The sequence below is a fragment of the Sapajus apella genome, unplaced genomic scaffold, assembly GCF_009761245.1.
Source record: "Sapajus apella isolate SASKATOON/1434 unplaced genomic scaffold, GSC_monkey_1.0 scaffold2, whole genome shotgun sequence".
Classification (NCBI taxonomy): Eukaryota; Metazoa; Chordata; class Mammalia; order Primates; family Cebidae; genus Sapajus; species Sapajus apella.
In genome coordinates this window covers 64857583-64878691 of record NW_022436942.1, presented here as the reverse complement: position 1 = coordinate 64878691, position 21109 = coordinate 64857583, and the positions used below count along the sequence as shown (strand labels likewise).

General features: G+C 41.7%; 1 protein-coding gene across 5 annotated transcripts in view; it reads right to left on the bottom strand.

Moving 5' to 3' along the window:
• Positions 1 to 21109, bottom strand: part of RFX4 (regulatory factor X4) — a 178533-nt gene that overhangs the window by 41168 nt on the left and 116256 nt on the right. For all 5 annotated transcript variants that reach the window (XM_032285761.1, XM_032285754.1, XM_032285765.1 and 2 more), the window contains 3 exons: positions 8542 to 8642; positions 6176 to 6234; positions 2156 to 2300 (listed from right to left, as the gene is read on the bottom strand). In XM_032285761.1, coding sequence (XP_032141652.1) covers positions 2156 to 2300; positions 6176 to 6234; positions 8542 to 8642 — 305 coding nt within the window. The remainder of the gene's footprint in view (positions 1 to 2155; positions 2301 to 6175; positions 6235 to 8541; positions 8643 to 21109) is intronic.

Below are 21109 nucleotides of genomic sequence, written 5' to 3'. Positions count from 1 at the left end.
CAAGGTCTGATTTGCCATTAACTGTAAGCTCCGTGTCGGGAAGGGATGTGTCCATCTTACTCACTGCTCTTTGCCCAGCATCTAATACAGTACCTGACTTAGGACAGGCATTCAGTAAGGACTAGCTGGGTTGAACTCAACAGTGGCACTTCATTCCCCAGAAGAAGAATACAATCACAGCTTTAAAGGGCACCATTCTGCTCTGGACCTAAGGGAACTTGAAGAGAAAACCATAGAAGGTTCTTTCTTGAGAGAGGCAGCAGTGACCTCCCTGGTGCTCCAGCAAAGGCTCAGGGCCTGGTCCCTTAAGCGAGCAATGCTGATTGTATTTTTCCCTATGAGTCTGGTTCACCTTTTCCTCCTCATGAAAGGTGCTGAATGGGGAAGAGAATTGAGTCAAACACTGCTAGGAGAGTTCGCAGAGCTAAGAACTAGGTTCACTCTGGGTTTCCACTCATCTTTCTGGTGTTCCATGGACCTTGCTGGACATCTGCTTGGTGCCTGGCCCACTGAGAGTTCCCAGGGACACAATGATCAATGGTACCCCCAGTGCTATTAGGGTGTGCAGGGCCATGCTTTCTGTTTACCTTCCAGTAGGGTAAAGGGAAAAGCAGAACAGGAAGCATGATTGTAAGCACTTGGAAAGATCCTGGAACCACCCACATTTCCTTTTTTTTTTGTCACCTCTGCACATTTACAATATGAGCAGCACTAAGGCCTGGTGGTGAAGCCGAGACTAGACTTGGGTTCAGCTCTATTGCTTAGTGGCTGCGTGACCTTGAGTTAGGTTCACCAACTTTCTGAGGCCGAGTTTTCTCATCTGTAAAGTGGAGGTGATAAGAGTGTCTTCCTCGTGGGGTTGATGTGGAGATTAAATGGAACCATGTATGTGTTGGATTTGACACAGGAGCTGGCTTAGAATAGGCAGTCAATAAGTGGAATTATTATTTTAGTGATGATCTCTAAAATTCTTAACACGGGAAAGGTGGGCTGGGGGCAGCTGTGAAGGAAGAAGTAACAGCCTGAGCTGAGCTTGCAGCTAAGCCAGGAAAGAAGCCCTGGGGAAAGTCCACATATTTGAACATTTCAGCTGTTCCATTTGGTTTTGAAAAGGGCTTAATGAGAAAGAGATCTCTAATAGGACCCTCTTAGAGAACTTTATTTGTTTAAAGGCACGTCAAGCTTAGACTGGGTAGCTGAAGAAAGAGTTTCCTCAAGACAGCAGTGCAGAAGGCATATACTAAAAAATCTGAAGGGCTTTCAGAAAGACCCTTCTTCTTGGTGGGAGAGCCTCTCTGCCACTCCCCAAGCAATGTCACTGTTGGGATCCTGGGCCTCACCCCATTGAGAACACGGGGGTGGCATGCTCTCAACACCTTTCTGAGACCTGATGGAAGGAGTGCCCACTCACCTCTCCTGACCTCATGTTCTCTAATTAAGGAGGTAGCCTGTAGATGCCAATGGATGGATCCAGGGTCCCTGGACTGGGGGATACCCTGGGCAGTCAGCTGGGATGGGCATCTAAGGAATAGCAGGGATGTGCTAACAATGATAGTGTTCTCTGGCCCTCTCATACTGCTTTAGTACTGACAGCAAATATCCCATCCACATTGGGATAATATCTGGAGCAGTATACCTGCAGCCTGCATGTTGGAAGTCTTTGTTCACTGGGACATGAACGTATATTCACAGAAGTAAAACACCATCCACCTGCTTCTCAAACATTTAACATGATTGAAAGGTTCACCTGCCAATAGGTGGGCTGACTCATGTGACCCTCAAATGAAAAATAGGCAGCATATCTAGCTGACTCCAGGCTGACATACACTGAGAGAGGCAATAAGCTTTTGTTCTCATATTTAATGCACCTTCATGGAACTGTGGCTGGTGTTCAGGTCACATGTGGGGCCCTTTGCATGACATTGTGTGCTGCCCAATTGCACCAGAATACTCTTTACCTAGCAGTGTTGACACATGTCCTCTTAAGTCAATTAGCTCTTCCTTCTGGACTGACTCATTTAAAAGGAACGATAAGGAGGAGGAGATGCTGGGAAGGACAGAGTGGGGATTCCATTTCAGTATTTACTAAGATACTTTTTCTTTCTTTCTTTTAAAAACAAACAGAAGGACAGCAATCCCTGGTGGGACATCTTACATTGGATGATGAGTTTCCGGTGTTCATCGCGAGAGTCTTCCATGGTGTAAAGGGTTTGCTTGGTGATGCTGTTCAGGTCCACGTTCCTCCAGTCTTCCAGCATTTGGAATGTGATGTCTGCGCTGTGGATCACTGTTCGAGATGCCTAGAATCCAATCCAATCAACTCATTACCTCATGGGTTGTTAGGTTAAAACGTCTTCACTGTTTTTTCCTTTATGCCTTGTTAATGGATCTGCTTATGGTATTTTGCAAACTAACTTGAAATTATGGGAAATTCAATTATAAGAAAGCACCAGAAGACTCCATAACTCAGAAGATACAGATGCTGTTTTCTCCTATGGCTCTTTCCACACATCTCTTCTTCTCTGCAAGAAACTACCAGGGTGGGCTGGGCCAGACCAGACCCTGCTGTTTCCAGTCCCTTTGGTCTTGACCCCATGGAACAATAGGATGAAGCCTGAGATCTGTCAGCTTTCCGATGTAAGCCTGTGGGATGGGAGCACTGTGTTGAATAATCCCTGTGTCTCTAGTGCCTGAGAAGCTACAGGCCGAGATTTAGAAGTGTTCTTGCTACCCCTGGGCCTGACTTAATCCCAGAAATTTCAAAGTGTGTATTTTTCATATAAATACATTCTGAAGCAGTTTGTGCTCTAGTTTTCTGGTTTTGCTTTTTTTTAAAAAAATGTAACTATAATGATTAAAACATGACTAATTGAGTTGGGGGAAAGGGAAACTATACCATACATCTCAGCAGTTTATTAGTGGGTAGGTGGATGAGTGGGTGGATGGATGGATGGATGTGTATGGTGTGTGAATGTGTGAATAATCATATATATATTTTTTTTTTCTTTAAATCTGTGGCTTTTTCACAGAACCCTCATTAGTGAACTTAAATTTACAAGTTGGAACAATACCATCAAGTTGAAACAATACTGATAAAAGGTAAGAAAAATATATATCCAGGCATCATTTCCTTTACTTGAGTGTTTTCAAAATGTCTTTTAACAAAATAAAAAAATGATTTAAAATACACAAAGATATTGTCAAGTCTCCTAATGCTTGTATATGTCTAGGCAAAGGTAAATACTGACAACCCCGTGTTGTACCCAGACCATCTAAGCATAAGTAAAATCTTAGTTAAATAATTGTAGAACTCTTTAAAGGTCACAAAGGTGTAGAATATATGAGTTATATGAATCTCTAATGATAATGAAAAGAACTGAATGTAAAGGTCAGGTGTCCTGGATTCCAATATACCTAGTTCAAATCCTGCCCTTGTTGCTGACCAGCAAGTAGATTAGCCTCAGCTTCCTTATCTATAAAATGTGATATAATAAGTACCTATCTTTTTTTTTTCCTGAACGTGTTCCTTCAGAGATGCATTGTGAGCTATTTTATTACAATGAAATGAACTGTTTACCAAAGAGTGAATTCTGTAAGCAAAACGTGGTGGTTTTTTTTTTGGAGATGGAGTTTCACTCTTTTCACCCAAGCTGGAATGCAGTGGTGCAATCTTGGCTCAGTGCAACCTCCACCTCCCAGGTTCAAGTGATTCTCCTGCCTTAGCCTCCCAAGTAGCTGGGACTATAGGCACATGCTGCCACACCCAGCTAATTTTTTGTATTTTTAGTAGAGACAGGGTTTCGACATATTGACCAGGCTGGTCTTGAACTCCTTACCTCAAGTGATCTGCCCACCTAGGCCTCCCAAGGTGCTGAGAATGCTGGCGTGAGCCACCATGCCCCACCTAGAACATGCTTTTTAATGGTGTCTCTTACCATCGTGTTTAGGGCCTTAGTGCCTACCTCTTAAAGGAGGGCTGCTGTTGAGGATTCCTTGAGATAGTGTTTGAAAAACAGAGTGCATAGTGCAGGGAGCTCAATAAAAGTGGCTACTGTTATTCAGATCGTTTCTGTCAATGATTGTGTTGATTCCTCAAGGCCTTTGCACATGGTATTATTGCTGGCTGGAACGTTCTTCTCCCTCCTTGCGCAAGCAGCCCCTCTAGGTTGTATGCTCCAGTTTAAATGTCATGGAAAGGCCATCTCTGACCACTTTACCTACATAGGACCTGAATGCCTTGTAGTTTTCTATTTCCATTCTGTTTCTTTTGTAACATTTAACACTTTTAATTTATTTCCTACTGAGGGCAAGTACCACTAAGCACAGCATTGAGCACACAGTCGGCACCCAAAAGATTTTGTGAAGTGAGTGGCTGAGATGGGAATGCCAAGTGCTTACTTGCCCAGTGTACCTGAAAGAGCCTGGACGTGAGAATCTTGAGTCTAAGTGTTTGGGGTGAGTCTTCAGTTGGATGTTGTTTAGTCTGACTTACTGTATGTGTGTGTTTAGGAAAGCTCACTGGGATACTAGCTGGTGTTTCATTTCCAGACCTAACCCCAGTCCTCTGATCTGGGAGTGTGTCTGAAAGCTGTCCAGTAAGGATGGAAAGGTGGCATTTACCAATTACATACTGTTTTTGTGTGGAAGGTGGAGAGGGAATGTGAGTGAGTGCCCCCATGCTTATGCAGCACGTGGTTATAGGCATGGGTGTGTATGCTTTTATCTACATGTGTATTAAAGGGACAAAGTCCTCTCTAAATTGTCTGATCCCCAGAGGGAGGCACCAAAGCTATGTCTAGTTCCCTAATATGACCCAAGAGCCACTCTCCCAAGCCAGAAAAAAAGAACCAGATGGGCAGGCTGGCATGCATCCTCAGAAATAAGGCAACATTTCTTTGTTAGGCCAATATTCATTTTCTTCCCTGAATCCCATTAATCTGTCAGGCTCTGCCCCATCACCAAAACAATGCCCAGGTGTAGCCCCTGTAGCAGCCTGCACGAATCTGGAAGAGTTTCCCCTGGTCTTCTCCAAGTCATCCCCTGTGCTGTCCATGCCAGGGGCAGGACAGGAACAGTGAGGTATATGTGGGCATTGTGTTATACTTTCTGGTTCCTGGCCTGGGACCCTCTTTCAGGCCATTCTAACTAGAAACCCCTCCCTCCCACCTTGACATCGAGCCTACCCAGAACCAACAGCACCTTAAAGGAGAGGCTGCAAACACAAACACAGGAAGGGGGCAGGCAGGTGACATTCAGGAAAGAGGTGGGCCTGGTGTGAGAGAGGTGGTGGGATGAGGACAGTGGCCCTGCGGAGAAGCTTGGCCCAACAGCTGACAGCTGCCCCAGGGAATGCAGCTGTGGGAGCAAGTTGTCAGCTCTTGAAGTTTTCCTACAGACAATATGGGTGTTTATCTGTCATCTCCCAGTTTCAACTGTTCGTGACCATGTGAAAACATTGTTTTGAACATATTCAAATCAAACAACAATAACCCCACACATCTGAGGGCCAGATTTAGCCTGTGGCCGCTGGTTTGCCCCCTCTGCTTTAAGGTCATTAATATTTTAATGTAATGTTAATCGGTTGCCTCAACAGACTCAAGAGTCCCTTCACTGAAGTGCAAAATTAATAGAAATGTAAAGGTATATGCCATCAAGCTATAACTACAGAGTTGATAGGGGCATGGATTGGGGTCTTCCACTTTTACTTAATACACTTATACTTTTAAATTTTTTAAATAGCAAGCATATGTCACTTTTGTGCTAAAAATAATGCAGATCTGGAAAAACTAAACAAAATTGGGCAAATACTGAATATATTATGTGGCTTTGAACTCATTTGGATGATACAACAATACAAATCATTCTCTTAATCTGTTTGAATCCTTTGACTCAACCACTACAGACATTTTGGGCTGGATAATTAAGAGAAACACAGAACTGTGGACCTAGAACATATCTGAAAGATTAAGGGGCAATTGATATCAGAAATTATTTTGTATATTTTTTGAAACTATTTAGTTACTGGCTAATGTTTTCATTCCTTATCTGTAGAAATTAAAAATAATAGTGAGAGTGCCCTGTTAACCTGAAAGAACCTGCAGAAGTTGTTTTTGTGGATTTGCCCCCTCATTTGCAATGATAGCAGTGGTTAAAACACGTAATGGAGGACAGCTACCTGGCAGAGATGATTTAGTGATGTTTGCCGTCTCAGAATTTGGGAGAACCTTCTCGACACTGCAAGGAGAAAAGAATTAGTTTGAAATATTTGCATGCTTTATGATTCTAACTTGGATTTTCCAGGGGCAGTCTCCTTATTTTGCCTCCATTTGTCTCACGGCTCAATCCTATTTCGTGTACCCACTGGCGAAACCCTGCACTTGATTCTTTGTTCTCCCATTTGGGCTTCAACAACTATTTCCTAATGGTGACATTTGGGGTACATATTTCAAAGTCATGTACAGATACACTCGCAGGTGTGAGAAAGGGTGGCGTCAATCAACCGTGAGTAAAAGCAATTATTTACTTGTCTTTCATTTCGCTAATTGCAAGCTCAATCACTTCTCCCCATAAATAATTGCAGGAATCAAGTGGAAGCTTTGAAGAAGCCCCTTTAAAAAGTAGTATGTCTAATAGTAAACCTTGCTTGAGCCTCCACGGTATGTGGGGCTAGGAGGTACTTCTGGGATGGAACCCTGGCTTTGCATTCATAATCTGTCCTTTTTATCAAATGATCTCCATGACCTATTTGCATGTTTTGATGATTACTGCAGCTAGGAAAAGGTCTTGTTTCCTACACTGACATAATAGGCTGATAATCTGAAGTAGGGTGATCTTACATCTGTGGATTTCAATGCAGATGAGACATGTGCCTGCCCTAGCTCTTCATTCTTACAGAGTCGTTGGAGTGGGGCTTGTTTCCACCCCTTGCACATTCTCGAAATACACTCCCAGGCTGGGCTTCCTGGGAAGAACAGCTGCTGCCAGACACACACAGGTGGAAGGTCCAACAAACCTCCTCGCCACCAACTTTGAACAGGTTTATTTTGTTGTCATAAATAAAATGGGTGTGGGAGCATTCTTCTTGGTAATTTCCGAACTGGTCAAGTAATAGTCAAAAATTTCCCTAGGATTATTCTAATTTGTACTCAGAGCTGGCTTGATTTGAAAAATAAGGTGTGGGGTGGAGGAATGGGAGTGGGAGGGGGCAGGTGGACTTCTAATTTTCCAGGCTGATCAATCGTTAATCCTTCTCCTTAATTACTTTTTCTTTAACTTTGTGATGTGGAATTTAGTGCTCATGAAAAGAAAAGAGCTGAGAGCCATGAAATAAAGCGGGCTTTATCAATAGGTGATGGCCACTGCAGGCAGCCTCAAAGCGCGTCTGAAAGGACTCCCTTGGCCTGTGGAGAGAGGGTAATTTGATCGCCTTCATTTTGCTCCCTGGCACTTATTTCAGGCAATAATAGCAAGCTGTTGTATTCAAATGGGGCTTTAAGAAATGTAGAATTTAAAACTTTGTTTTGCTGATAATAATTTCATCTTTGTTTAACAGCAACAAATGAACTGTACATACATGAGTCTCCCTGCAAGCACAGGCACATTGAGACAGAAAAATAGAAAACGAATGCTGGGGAATGGGTGCCAACACTCAGCAAAGAAAGGGTTCGCGGTCTCAATCCCTTTATGAGAAATATTAATTTGGCTTTCTAATTAGGCAGAGAATGCGTGAAGCTCTTAAGCTGTTCTCTCTCTCCTGCTACCACCATTTTATGAGCAGGAACTTTGAGGAAATCTCAGACCTGAGTTTGATTCCTGGACCCTACTTACAGCTGTATGGCTGCATGGCTTTGGGCGAACTTGCTTGGCCTCTCAGAGCCCCATCTGTAGAATAGGGATACTACTTCCTACATCGCAGAGGTGGCATGAGGATTAAATGAGATAAGGAGGATGGTGATGGTGAGCAGAACCTTTAGTGTCAGACAGACTTGGGAAAAAATCCTGTCTGCTACTTAGTACCTCTCTAAGCTTGATTCCTCTTCTGTAAAGAAGAAGTGCACCACCTATAATAAACATTTTATGAGGATTAAATATATTTATATATGTAATTAGCATACTACCTGGTGCTTGATAGCCAATCAGGAAATGGTAGCTGCTGCTACTATTGTTATTAACAACCTATGTAAAATGTTTGGCACTAAAATGTAATTTTTTTTTTGAGATGGAGTCTTGCTCTGTCACCCAGGCTGGAGTGTAGTGGCGTGATCTCAGCTCACTGCAACCTCCACCTCCTGGGTTCAAGCAATTCTCCTGCCCCAGCCTCCAGAGTAGCTTGGACTATAGGTGCACACCACCATGCCCGACAAATTTTTGTATTTTTAGTAGAGACTGGGTTTCGACATATTGGCCAGGCTGGTCTTGAACTCCCAACCTCGTGATCCGCCTGCCTCAGCCTCCCAAAGTGCTGGGATTACAGGTGTGAGCCACCACGCCCAGCCTAAAATGTAATTCTCTCTTCCATTCCACTTCCAATTCAGTACTTACATTCAAATTTGATGTTTCGCAAGTTTTCTGGGAGGTCGTGGAGAGCCACTTTTAGCCACTCATCCAGTTGCTTGGCAAACTTTCGAATCACCTGAGTTAAGCTGGAAAGAGAAACGATGAGTTTTAAGTGCTGCACATGTTGCTCAGTTCCTCCCAACAGGCCCCTAGAAGGTTTTATTTCCCCTGATCATGTTTTGGCTACTACCAATAGGTGCCATTTGCAATAGCAACCTCAGAGACAGTGCCAACAGCCCAAGTCCTGCAGAGAACTGGTGAGTCTGAGAAGGGCATGAATAGAATGTACTCTGCAGGTCACTGATGCCCACTGCAAGGCTTGGTGGCATCCAGAACTATTTATGCAAGCAAAACATTATCCTTCATCCTTTTGAAGAGCTTGTGTGAGGGGTGAAAAAGTGGGCCGTGGGTCTAAGAAAGCCGTTTTGTCCAATCCTCCCAGGCAGGCAGGAACCTCATTTGCAACATAACTGCCATGCCTGCCCACCCAGCTTACCAAACTGCTTGCCATTTGGTGGGAACTGGGAAGCAAAGGCATATTTTTAAATTAGTAAACAACCCTGACATGGGCTTTGAAACCATATTAGCTCCCAAGACTCAAAGACCATATTAGAACAGGAGGCAGGAAGGAACTGGAGAGGCGAAGCATTGAACAGGGCAGTAGGTTGCAATAAGATGGGAATTCGGACTTGAGAGGACACTGGGCACCATTTTCCGGCTCTTGTTATCAAAGCCATCTGCTCACAGGCCTAGGTTCACTCTCCTTCACAAAGCCCTCCTTGGTTGTGCCAGACACAGGGACATCTCCCCTGTTGACCATCCACATCATCCTTGCCTTCCACCAACACCACCTCGCCTGCCCTGGTTTGGTCTTTCGCCTACTGTCAGACACAAGATCACCAACTTCCACCCTGGTGGGCAACCCCTTTTCTCTCTGGTCATATACTCTTTCCTTTCTCACGACTATCTCCAGCCTTCTTCAAGATGCTTACACCTCTAATCTCCCAACTCTTCCCACCCCACAAGCGGGTGGTATCACCTCCTACTTCTCAGGGGGGAAAAAAACACAAAGGAAGGATATCAACACTCAGCTACCTCCCTGGATCATCTCTTCCTCCTTTCTAATAGAATCCAGGAGTGATCCTTCCTCTTGCCATCCCCTGCTGCTTTCTCAGGAACTCTACATTACGGACGGTCCCTTCTGTATATTCAGCTTTTTCTTCTCTACTGGATCACTTCTCATCAATTTTTAAGGAGACAGTCTTGCTCTGTTGTTCAGGCTGGAGTGCAGTGGCACAATCCCAGCTCACTACAACCTCTACTTCCCAGGTTCAAGTGATTCTTGTGCCTCAGCCTCCCAAGTAGTTGGGATTATAGGCACGCACCACCACACTCAGCTAATTTTTTGTCTTTTTAGTAGAGACAGGGTTTCATCATGTTGGCCAGGTTGGTCTCGAACTCCTGACCTCAAGTGATCCACCCGCCTCTACCTCCCAAAGGGTTGGGATTACAGGCTTGAGCTACCATGCCCAGCCCTGCTCATCATTTTAATGCATGTAAGAAAGTCTCTCCTTAAAGCAACAACAACAAACCCTCTTATTTCCTCTACTCTATCTCCTCGAGCCACTGCCCTTTCTCCCATGTCACAGCCTTCTTCAAAGTGCTACCCAATTCTTTATCTCCATTCCTTCACCTCCCATTCCCTCCACACCTCACTCCTGATCTCAGCCTAAACAGCTGTCACCTAAGCAGCCCCCATGCATAATTCAAAACCCAGTGGACACATCATGGTCCACATCTGCCTGACATCTTGTCAGCATTCGATTCTGTCACCTGCACCCTCCTTTTGGAAACACTCACTTCCCTTGACTTCTGTGATCCCTCCTTCTGGGTGCTCCTCCCCAGTTGCAAAATTCCTGCCTTCTGCCTAGTCATCATGCCTTCCAATTCTTCATGTCTAGTCCTAGGCTCTCTTCTCACAAAGCTTTCTTCCTTCCCTGCGTAATTTCTCCAGGCCCACAGATTCACTGAATCTGTGAATTCACTGTCTGTGCAGATTCACCGTCTGCATTCCCTTTTGCACCTCCAGCTCAGAGATCTCCAAGCTGAACTCGTGATTTTCCCCTCGGACCTGCTTCTTTTCTTGTGTCCTCTATTTCAGTATGAGCTCTACTTTTCATCATTTTATTTTTATTAATAACTTTTTTATTTTCAAAAATTTCAAACATACCCCAAGATAGATAGCATAATAAACTTCCAAGAACCCATGACCCATCTTCAACAATTGGCATCATTTTTGCCAATTTAATATCTTGTATTTCACTTTTTCTTTTCCTTTTCTGGAGTGTTTTGAACAAATCCAAGATGTCATTTCACCCTTAAAAACTCAGTGTGCATTTCTAACTGGCAAGGTTTAAATATGTATGTGTATGTGTATACACACACATGCACACAATGTGCATGCAACATTGAAATCCTCCATGCCGTTAGTTTATCTAACAGAATGAACAGTAATTCCTTAATATCATCTACAGCCAGGCCGGGCGCGGTGGCTCAAGCCTGTAATCCCAGCACTTTGGGAGGCCGAGGCGGGTGGATCACGAGGTCAAGAGATCGAGACCATCCTGGTCAACATGGTGAAACCCCGTCTCTACTAAAAGTACAAAAAATTAGCTGGGCATGGTGGCACGTGCCTGTAATCCCAGCTACTCAGGAGGCTGAGGCAGGAGAATTGCCTGAACCCAGGAGGCGGAGGTTGCGGTGAGCCGAGATCGCGCCATTGCACTCCAGCCTGGGTAACAAGAGTGAAACTCCGTCTCAAAAAAAAAAAAAAAAAAAAAAAATCATCTACAGCCCAGTCTGTATTCAGATTTCTCTGTTTCTCCCAAAGACACTGTTTATTTTGTTTGAATCAGAATCCAAACAAGGTCCACACATTGCATGAAAGATATAACATTGCTCTGTTCTATTTCTTAAATCGTTTTTTTCCTATTTTGTGCCATTTATTTATTGGTGACATCATGGTACTTGTTCCCTGGAATGTCCTACACTCTGGTTTGGTTGAGCCCTGTCTTGTAGTGTCATGTAATCTACCCATCTATCCCATCTGCTTCTAAAGACTTGATTAAATTCAGTTACAATTTCTTTAGGCAAGTATCCAGTTTCGCATACGCTATTTTGAGCGCAGTCTGTCTTTCCATTACCACGTATTACAGATTTTGCTTCCAAATTACTTCCCAAGAACAGCCACTTTTCTTCCCTTTCCCCCTAGTTCAGGCTGTCATCATCTCTCATCTGGACTTAAAATAGCTTCCTGAGTCCATCCTGCCCTGCTCACCTTCCCACCTCCATTTCATCTTCCATATTGTGAGAGGGACATTTCCAAAACACCTGTAATTCTTATTGAAACTCCTCAATGTTTTCACATTATTCTTAGGATAAAAACCCCAATTCTTGCTGCAGCCCCCAAGGCCCCACCTTGCACCCTCTCCCTTTCTCTGCATTTTGGACCTCTGGCCTTCAACTGGTTCTCTCCCCTCTGGGCCTTCACCCCTGGCATTATTTCAGCCAACAGCATCTCTTCCCTCTTCACCTGCTCAGCTCCTCCTTGTTCAGCTAATCTCAGACTAGATGTTACTTCTATAGGCAAACCTTCCCTGATCAGGGAAGGTTCCCTGCAAACCAGGTCAGCACCCCTGACAATTCCTCTTGAAAGGCCATGTAGTTGTGACAGTTTGTTGTTATGTACCAGCTTGTGTGATTATCTGGTCAATGTACATCTTTCTCACTGTACCCTCCATGCAGTGGGCAGGGACTATGTCTGTTTGGCTTATCACTGTATCCTCAGCACCTAGCATGGTGCCAGACACATAGTAGGCACATAAGAAATGCTTGTTAAGTAAACTGTAAAAATGAATGGTTCTCCATCCCAAGATGGACAACAGTCCTCAGATATATTTCCCACAAGAGCCTTGTCTAAACTGTCTCCCTCCCCACCCTCCTTATCTCTGGCTGCAGCTCCTCCCACTGTCTTCCCAGCTTACTCCATTCACATAGCACTGGCCTCCGTCCTGTTTCTCCAACATTCCAGGCCCTTGCTTACCTCACCAGGACCTTTGCACTTGCAGTCTCTTCTGTCTGGAAGCTCTTGCTCCAGATAGCAGTTCCATTCCTGATCACCTGGTCTAAGAGATGTCTCCCTAAGCCCCAACTGGCTCCATCTCCTGTAGCATCTATGCCTTCTTGACATACTGTCCTTTGTGGGTGTCCACCTACAGCTTTGCCTCCTTCCTTTGCTTTTCTTTCACCTCCTATCTCCTTCCCTAGGCTGGGATGCCAGGGTCTGTCCTCTACTTCTAGGGACACCCTTTTCCTCCCTCCTGTGCAGGTGCTGCCAAGTCTACAGCTTCAGCTTCATCCTTCTCCTACATCTTAACTCCACACTCACAGCTCCCTGAATGACCATCAGCAGTGATGCTGCTGCAACTGCAACAATGGTGAGAACAGTAGTTACCCTTTAATGTGCCAAGCACTAAACACTTTGCATGTACTTTCTTAATTAATCCTCACCTCAGCTCTAGAAGTATGTACTGTTGTTAGTCCCAACAGAGAAGTGAGAAATCGAGGCTCACAAAAGTTACTCTACTTGTCCAAGGTAACGCAGCAAGTGGCAGAGCCAGGATTCAAGCCCAGATATGTTGACTCATAACCATGGTCCTACTCTACTTTGATAAAAATACTCACATTGCGCACTTTTACGTCCCTTGTTGCTCCCCATCTCCAGTGCCCTCTGCCTTTCTGACTGGTGTTGCTATTCCGTCAGCATTTCAGGCTTGGTCCTCAGTCTTTTCTTTGCCTCTTTGACTTCTCCTCCCTGCTCATACCACACACACATACACACACACACATGCACGCACGCACGTGCACATACACAGTCCCATGCACATGGATACACACACACTTTCTTACCCAATTGTTATTAACAACCACTGTGCCGAGATTACTTGGAAGAAGTGAAAAACCCCAGATTGAGAGTGATTTCCCTTTCCTATAAATGGGAATGTATGATCCATGGTTATCTCTATAATAATGTCTTTTTTATTCCCCTGAATTTCAGTGTGCTCTTCTGAGTTGTAAAGGAAGGGATGGGTCTGAGCTAGTGGGTGGGGAGCTGTGCCTCAGCCTGGGCCTGTCCAGGGTCATAAGTGAGAACTTCTAGTGCCAATTCTCATTTCCATGAAGCCAAGCACAGGGCTTGGTACAGAAAAGGCACTCAAACAAGTTTGAAGAATGAATGAATATATAAAACTGTGAAAAGGCAGCTCTCAATTGGAGCCTGATCTTTTGAATAACTTTGTCTTCCTGATTTAATGACAAAGGCACTTGATTGGTAAGTCAAAGATTGCAGTGATAATTATTTAACCATGTAATTTTTAAAAAGTCTCCTTTGACAGAATGTAAGCTCAGTGAGGCCAAGAAGCATGCTTATCTTATGCAATGCTGTATTCCGGGACCTAGCACAATCCCTACCACATTGTAGTAATCAATAAACAATTGTTTAATGAATGACTGAATATTTGTGGTTTTCTTGAATGAATATTTGAATCCTGACTATTTCATTTATTTGCAGGTGAAGGTAGACAAGTCATATTGCCGTCTTTGTTTTTCATTTTGAGACAGGGTCTTGCTCTGTCACCCATGCTGGAGAGTCCAGTGGCACCATCTCAGCTCAGTGCAACCTCTGGCTCCTGGATTCGAGCCATTCTTGAGCCTCAACCACCCAAGTAGCTGGGATTATAGGCACCCACCACCATGCGCAGCTAATTTTTGTATCTTTAGTAGAGATGGGGTTTCTACTTTGTATTTTTAGTAGAGACGGGGTTTTGCCACATTGGCCAGGCTGTTCTCAAACTCCTGGCCTTGAGTGATCCACCCACCTCAGCCTCCTGAAGTGCTAGGATTACAGGCATGCGCCACCATGCTCACCCCTCATTTCAGCTTTTAAGCTTTAACCTCCACATCTGTAAAAAAATAAGCCAATTATAGATAGGAAGGCAGGCGTTAGCATTTGATTTGTACCCCACAAACTGCTTTATACTAAACAGCAAATGCCATGTGTGTATAAAGCATTATTAAAAGTATGTGAATCTTTCTTATAAAGATGTGTTTTACTAAGTCTTCAGAAGATACCTTTGTGGTACAAAATATAAGTGGATAATTGGCCACAGTTCACTTGATCAGTGCTGAGAAAGATTTTAATAACAAAAAGCCTTTAAATGGGTCCTATATATATATATATAATATAGTCATATAAACATTATTATAAAAATTGAAATTCAGTCTTAAGGTAGAATGTTTGAATAATGCAGAAAAGGATGAGACTAAAATTTGGCCATAATCCCATCTGGAGGTAACCTCTGTTAGCCTATTTGGATGTGTTTCTGTTCCACGTACAAAGTGGAAAGTTGGAAAGAGCATCATTCCCACAATAACAAGAAAAAGCTAAATAATTGACAAAAGTATAACTTTAAACCATCAGAGAGCTGAGGTCACAATCACATAGCCTGGAGTTTATGGAAAGAAAGACAGCTCCAGTGAGAGAAGGACTTGGGGACTGGCTCACTTGCAGTAGAGGGAAGAAAACAGGGTGTTACATACAAGTGGGTAAAATAAATTTTGCTAACACTTTTAACAAATTTCTAATGGGCCAATATGAACTACCATGAGAGTATAGAGCTCTGGGAATGACAGATACAAAGGAAGTTCACATCTGTTTGCAAGTCCTTCTCCACAGGCCTCAACAGGTGTTCATGAGGAAGACTGGAGCAGGACAGGAGGGCAGAAGAAGTCTTTCTCAGAGGTACTGTTTGGAGGAAGGGAACAGCTACTGCTGTGGAAAAAGCATGAAGTTCCACCAAGACCTTTCCCCCTCATGGAACAAAAGCCTCAATTATCTAGGGGAAGAGCAGGAAACACTGTTGACCCCAGGGAATAGGGAAGACCCATTGTAGGTGGAGGAAAGATGAAAAGAGAAAGCTCTCTAACCCTGGTAGAAACCACCAAGGGCTCAGACCACTAGAGATTTGTCTCTGCAATGAGACAAGATGACTGAGAATGCTCAATTCTGAGATCCAAAGCACAGGGCTTGCTTAAGACTGAAACAGGGCTGAACAAAAGAGAACCCCTGTCCCTATTTCCAGCTCTAATCAGGCTAACAAGCACTAAGTCTTAAGCAACTGTGTGCATAGGGAATGCCTAAAGGTAAAGGAGAAGGCACATTAAGGGAAATAACCCAACAAACTTCCAATCTAAGGACAAAGTACCCCAGAAGAATTTAAATCTGTGCTACACTAAAAGTAACCATAGGAACAACAAAACCAAAATGCAATGAACTCCCAAACAAACTGCCTCAATTCATATTCAGGGCCTAGGGGAAGAGGCATGCCCATTTCCAGACATAAGTACTATTTATCCCAATCTCTACTCTTCTACACACTGCTTGGCAGCCAATAAAAATTATGAGATAAACAGAAAATCAAGAAAAAGACCTACTGTCAAGAAATAAAACAATCAACATAACCAGACTATCAGACAGGTGATTTAAAATTTAAAATTACTATGATTAATATGTTAAAGGCTCTAATGGAAAAGGTAAACAAGCATAAACAGAGGAAGAATTTCAGAAGAACATATAAATAGTTATAATTATTACATTATTTATTAATGTAATATTATTACATTAATAATAATTAACAATTAATGTAATAATTATTAGAGACAGGGTCCTGCTCCATCATCCAGCCTGTATCATAATTCATTGTAAGCTCAAATTTCTGGGCTCAAGTAATCTTCCTGCCTTAGCATCCTGAGTGGCTAGACTATAGGGGCAAGCTGCTATACCCAGCTAATTTTTTTGGTAGAGACAGGGTCTTGCTATGTTGTCTAGGCTGGCCTCAAGTGATCCTTCTGCCTTAATTTCCTGAAGCACTGAGATTACAGGTGTAAGCCAGTGTACCCAGCCAGAACACAGAAATTATTTTTAAAAGAATGCAGTGTTAGAAATGGACATAAAAATAAAATATGGTGATGGAGATAAAGAATGCTTTCAATAGTCTCATTAGTAGCATTGACATAGCAAAGGAAAGAATCAGTGAACCTGAAGATAGGCCAATAAAAATTACTCCATCTAAAACACACAGAGAAAAATGAGTAGAGAAAAAGCAAAATCAAGCATCTTAGAGTTGTGGGACAGTATCAAATGCTCTAATATACTTGTAATTGAAATACCAGGAGGAGAAAAAAGAGAAAAAGCAGAGAAGAAGATAATGGATGGGTATTTTCCAAAAATAATGAAATACATCACAGAGCCAGGACTCAGAAAACCCCAAGCAGGACTGGAAGCAACACAAAGCATTGAGACACGTCATGGTTGAACAGCTGAAATCCAAAGATAGAGACTGAAAACCAAAGAATCTTGAAGGCATCCAAGGAAAAAAGGCACACTGCCTACAGAGGAGCCAAGATGTACAAAGGACAAATATGCAAGCCAAAAGCAATGGAGTGAAATGTTTAAAATGTTAAACATGAAAAACTTGTTAATTCAGAATACCAGTGAAAAGTATCTTTCAAAATGAAAGAGAAATAAAGACTTCTTCAGACAAAGAAAAACAAATAATCTGTTATCACTAGACCTACAATACGAGAAACATTAAAGAAAATTTTGCAGGCAGAGGACTATGATTATATATCCAACTCATACATTACACAGATGAGTTGGATATAAGAAAGAAATCAAGATTAGGAATCACGAGATTGAAGTAGATATAAAATATTTTTTCATATGTTTAAATCATTCTCAAATAATTATTGAAAGCAAAAATAGTTATAATATTTTAGGAGTTTAGAGCATATACAATAACAAAATGTGTGACAACAATAGCACAAAACATGGGAGGACAAGGGAGTATGCTGCTGTTATACATGTGAAGCAGTATAAAAATTGAAGATATATTATAATTAAAGATATACAAACTTAAAATAACTACTAAACATTTTTTAAAAGAGGCATTTTTTACAAAGACAATTATGGCCAGGCACAGTGTCTCACACCTATAATCCAAACACTTTGGGAGACTGAGGCAGGAGGATTGCTTGAGCCCAGGAGTTCAAGCCAGCCTAGGCAACATGGCAAGACCCCATCTCTATGAAAAAGTACAAAAAGAAATATTAGCCAGGCTTGGTAGCACATGCCTGTAATTCCAGCTACTCAGGAGGCCAAGGTGGGAGGATTGCTTGAGCCCAGGATGTTCAGTCTGCAGTGAGCTGTGTTTGTGCCACTGTACTTCAGCTGAAGCCTGAGTGACAGAGTGAGACTGTCTCAGAGAGAAAAAAAAAGCCAAAAATGGAGATAAATGGGATGACAAAAATAACACAAAATCAGCCACCAAAAGAGGAATAAAGGAGCAAAAACTGATAAAACTAATAGAAAACTAGGAAGAGAAAAGGTCATAATTGAACCATATATTTAATTATACAAAATATAAAGATCTATACATACCAACTAAAAAGGAAAACTGTTGGACATTTAAAAAAAAAAAAGACCGCCCCCTATGTTTCTATGTTGACTACAAGAAATCTACTTCAAATATAAAGACAAATTAACAGGGAGGTAAAAAATGTCATGCAAGCACTAATTTAAAAAAAAAAAACTTGGAGTAGCTATATTACAAACAGACAAATTAAACTTCTGAACAAGAAATATTATGAAGTATAAAAAAGGACATTATGAAAAGAAGACATAACAGTTCCAACTTGCATGCATTTAACAACAGAACTTCAAAATATATGAAGCAAAAATGGTTAGAAATAGACATATTCACAATTACAGCTGGAGGTATCTGTACTTCTCTATTGCTAGTCAACAGAATGAATGGACAGAAAATCAGTAAAGGCAAAGACAATTTAAACAATACTATCAATTAACTTGACCTAATTGACATTTATAGAATAATTAATTAACCTAATGATACCAGAATATATAGCTTTTTCAGGTACATATAGAACATTCACCAACATAGGCCACATTCTGGAGCATGAAACAAGTATCAACTTAAAAGAATTGATGTAATACAATGTATATAATATGACCAGAAGGGAATTAAACTAGAAATTATTAATAGATATCTTGAAAATCCCCAAATATTTAGAAATTAAATTGTTTACTTCTAAATAGCCCATAAATTAAAGAAGAAGTCACAGGAGAAAGCAGAAAATATTTTGAATTGAATTAAAATGAGAACACACCATATCAAAATTTGTGGGTACAACTAAATAGTGATTAGAAGAAAATTTATAGCATTAAATGCTTTTCTTAAGAAAGAAGGAAGATTTATAATCAATGACCTAAGCTTTCACTTAAAGAAACTAAAAAAAGGAAAGCAAAATAAACCCAAAGCAAGCACAAAATGGGAATAATAAAGATAAAAACAGAAGTCAATAAAATTGAAAACAGGAAACAATAAGAAACCAGAGAAACCAAAAGCTATTTTTTGAGATCAATAACATTGATGAAAAAGTCACACTGACCAAGAAGAAGAAAATATAAATTACCTGCATCAGGAATGAGAAAGGACACATCACTACAGATCCTACAGATATTAAAAGGATAATAAGAAAATATTATGAATTTTAAAAATGTAGATAAAAGTCTACACTAATGCTTTGAACAAAATATTAACAATTCAGATCTAGCAATATATTTTAAAAAAATTTATGACCACTGGCCTAGGCTACATAGTGAGACCCTATTTCTACAAAAAATTTTTAAAAAATTAGCTGGAACAAAGCTACCAGAGGAAAGAACAGGCAGCAACCCTTGCTGTTCTGCAGTCCCCACAGGTGATTACCAGGCAGGCAGGGTCTGGAGTGGACCTCCAGCAGTACCTGCAGCAGAGGGGCCTGTGTGTTAGAAGGAAAACTAAAAAAAAACAGAAAGAAATAGCTTCAACATCAACAGAAAGAACACCCACTCAGAGACCCCATCCAAAAGTCACCAACTTCAAAGACCGAAGGTAGGCTAATCCACGAAGATGGGAAGAAACAGGGGCAAAAAGGATGAAATCACCAAAAACCAGAATGCTTCTCCTCCTCCACAACTGCTCACCATCAAAGGAACAAAATTGGATGGAGAATGAGTTTGACGAATTGACAGAAGCAGGCTTCAGAAGGTGGGTAATAACAAACTTCTCTGAGCTAAAGGAACATGTTCTAACCGAATGCAAAGAAACTAAGAACCTTGAAAAAGGTTAGATGAAATGCTAACTAGAATAACCAGCTTAGAGAAGAACATAAACAACTTGATGGAGCTGAAAAACACAGCATGAGAACTTCGTGAAGTATATACAAGTTTTAATAGCTGAATCGATCAAGCAGAAGAAAGGATATCAGAAATTGGGGATCAACTCAATGAAATAAAATGAGAAGGCAAGATTAGAGAAAAAAGAGTAAAAAGAAATGAACAAAGCCTCCAAGAAATATGGGACTATGTGAAAAGACCTAATCTATGTTTGACAGGTGTACCTGAATGTGACAGAGAGAATGAATCCAAGCTGGAAAACACTCTTCAGGATATTACCCAGGAGAACTTTCCCAATCTAGCAAGGTAGGCCAACATTCAAATCCAGGAAATACAGAGAACACCACAAAGATATTCCTCAAGAAGAGCAACCCCAAGGCACATAATCGTCAGATTCACCAGGGTTGAAATGAAGGAAAAAATGCTAAAGACAGCCAGACAGAAAGGTCGGGTTACCCACAAAGGGAAGCCCATCAGACTCACAGCGAATCTCTCAGCAGAAACCCTACAAGCCAGAAGAGAGTGGGGGCCAATATTCAACATCCTTAAAGAAAAGAATTTTCAACCCAGAATTTCATATCCAGCCAAACTAAGCTTCATGCATGAAGGAGAAATAAATTCCTTTATGGACAAGCAATTGCTGAGATATTTAATCACCACCAGGCCTGCCTTACAAGAGCTCCTGAAGGAAGCACTAAACATGGAAAGGAACAACCAGTGCCAGCCACTGCAAAAATGTACCAAATGGTAAAGACCATTGACACAATGAAGTAACTGTGTCAACTAACAGACAAAACAACCAGCTAGTATCAAAATGGCAGGATCAAATACACACATAACAATATTAACCTTAAATGTAAATGGGCTAACTGTCCCAATTAAAAAGACACAGATTGGCAAATTGGATAGAAAGTCAAGACCCATCGGTGTGCTATATTCAGGAGACTCATCTCACATGCAAAGACACGCATAGGCTCAAAATAAAGGGATGGAAGAAGATTTACCAAGCAAATGGAGAAAAAAAAGAAGCAGGGGTTGCAATCCTAGGCTCTGACAAAATGGACTTTAAACCAGCAAAGATCAAAAGAGACAAAAAAGGCTATTACATAATGGTAAAAGGATCAATGCAACAAGAAGAGTTAACTATCCTAAATATATATGCACCCAATATGGGAGCACTGAGATACATAAAGCAAGTTC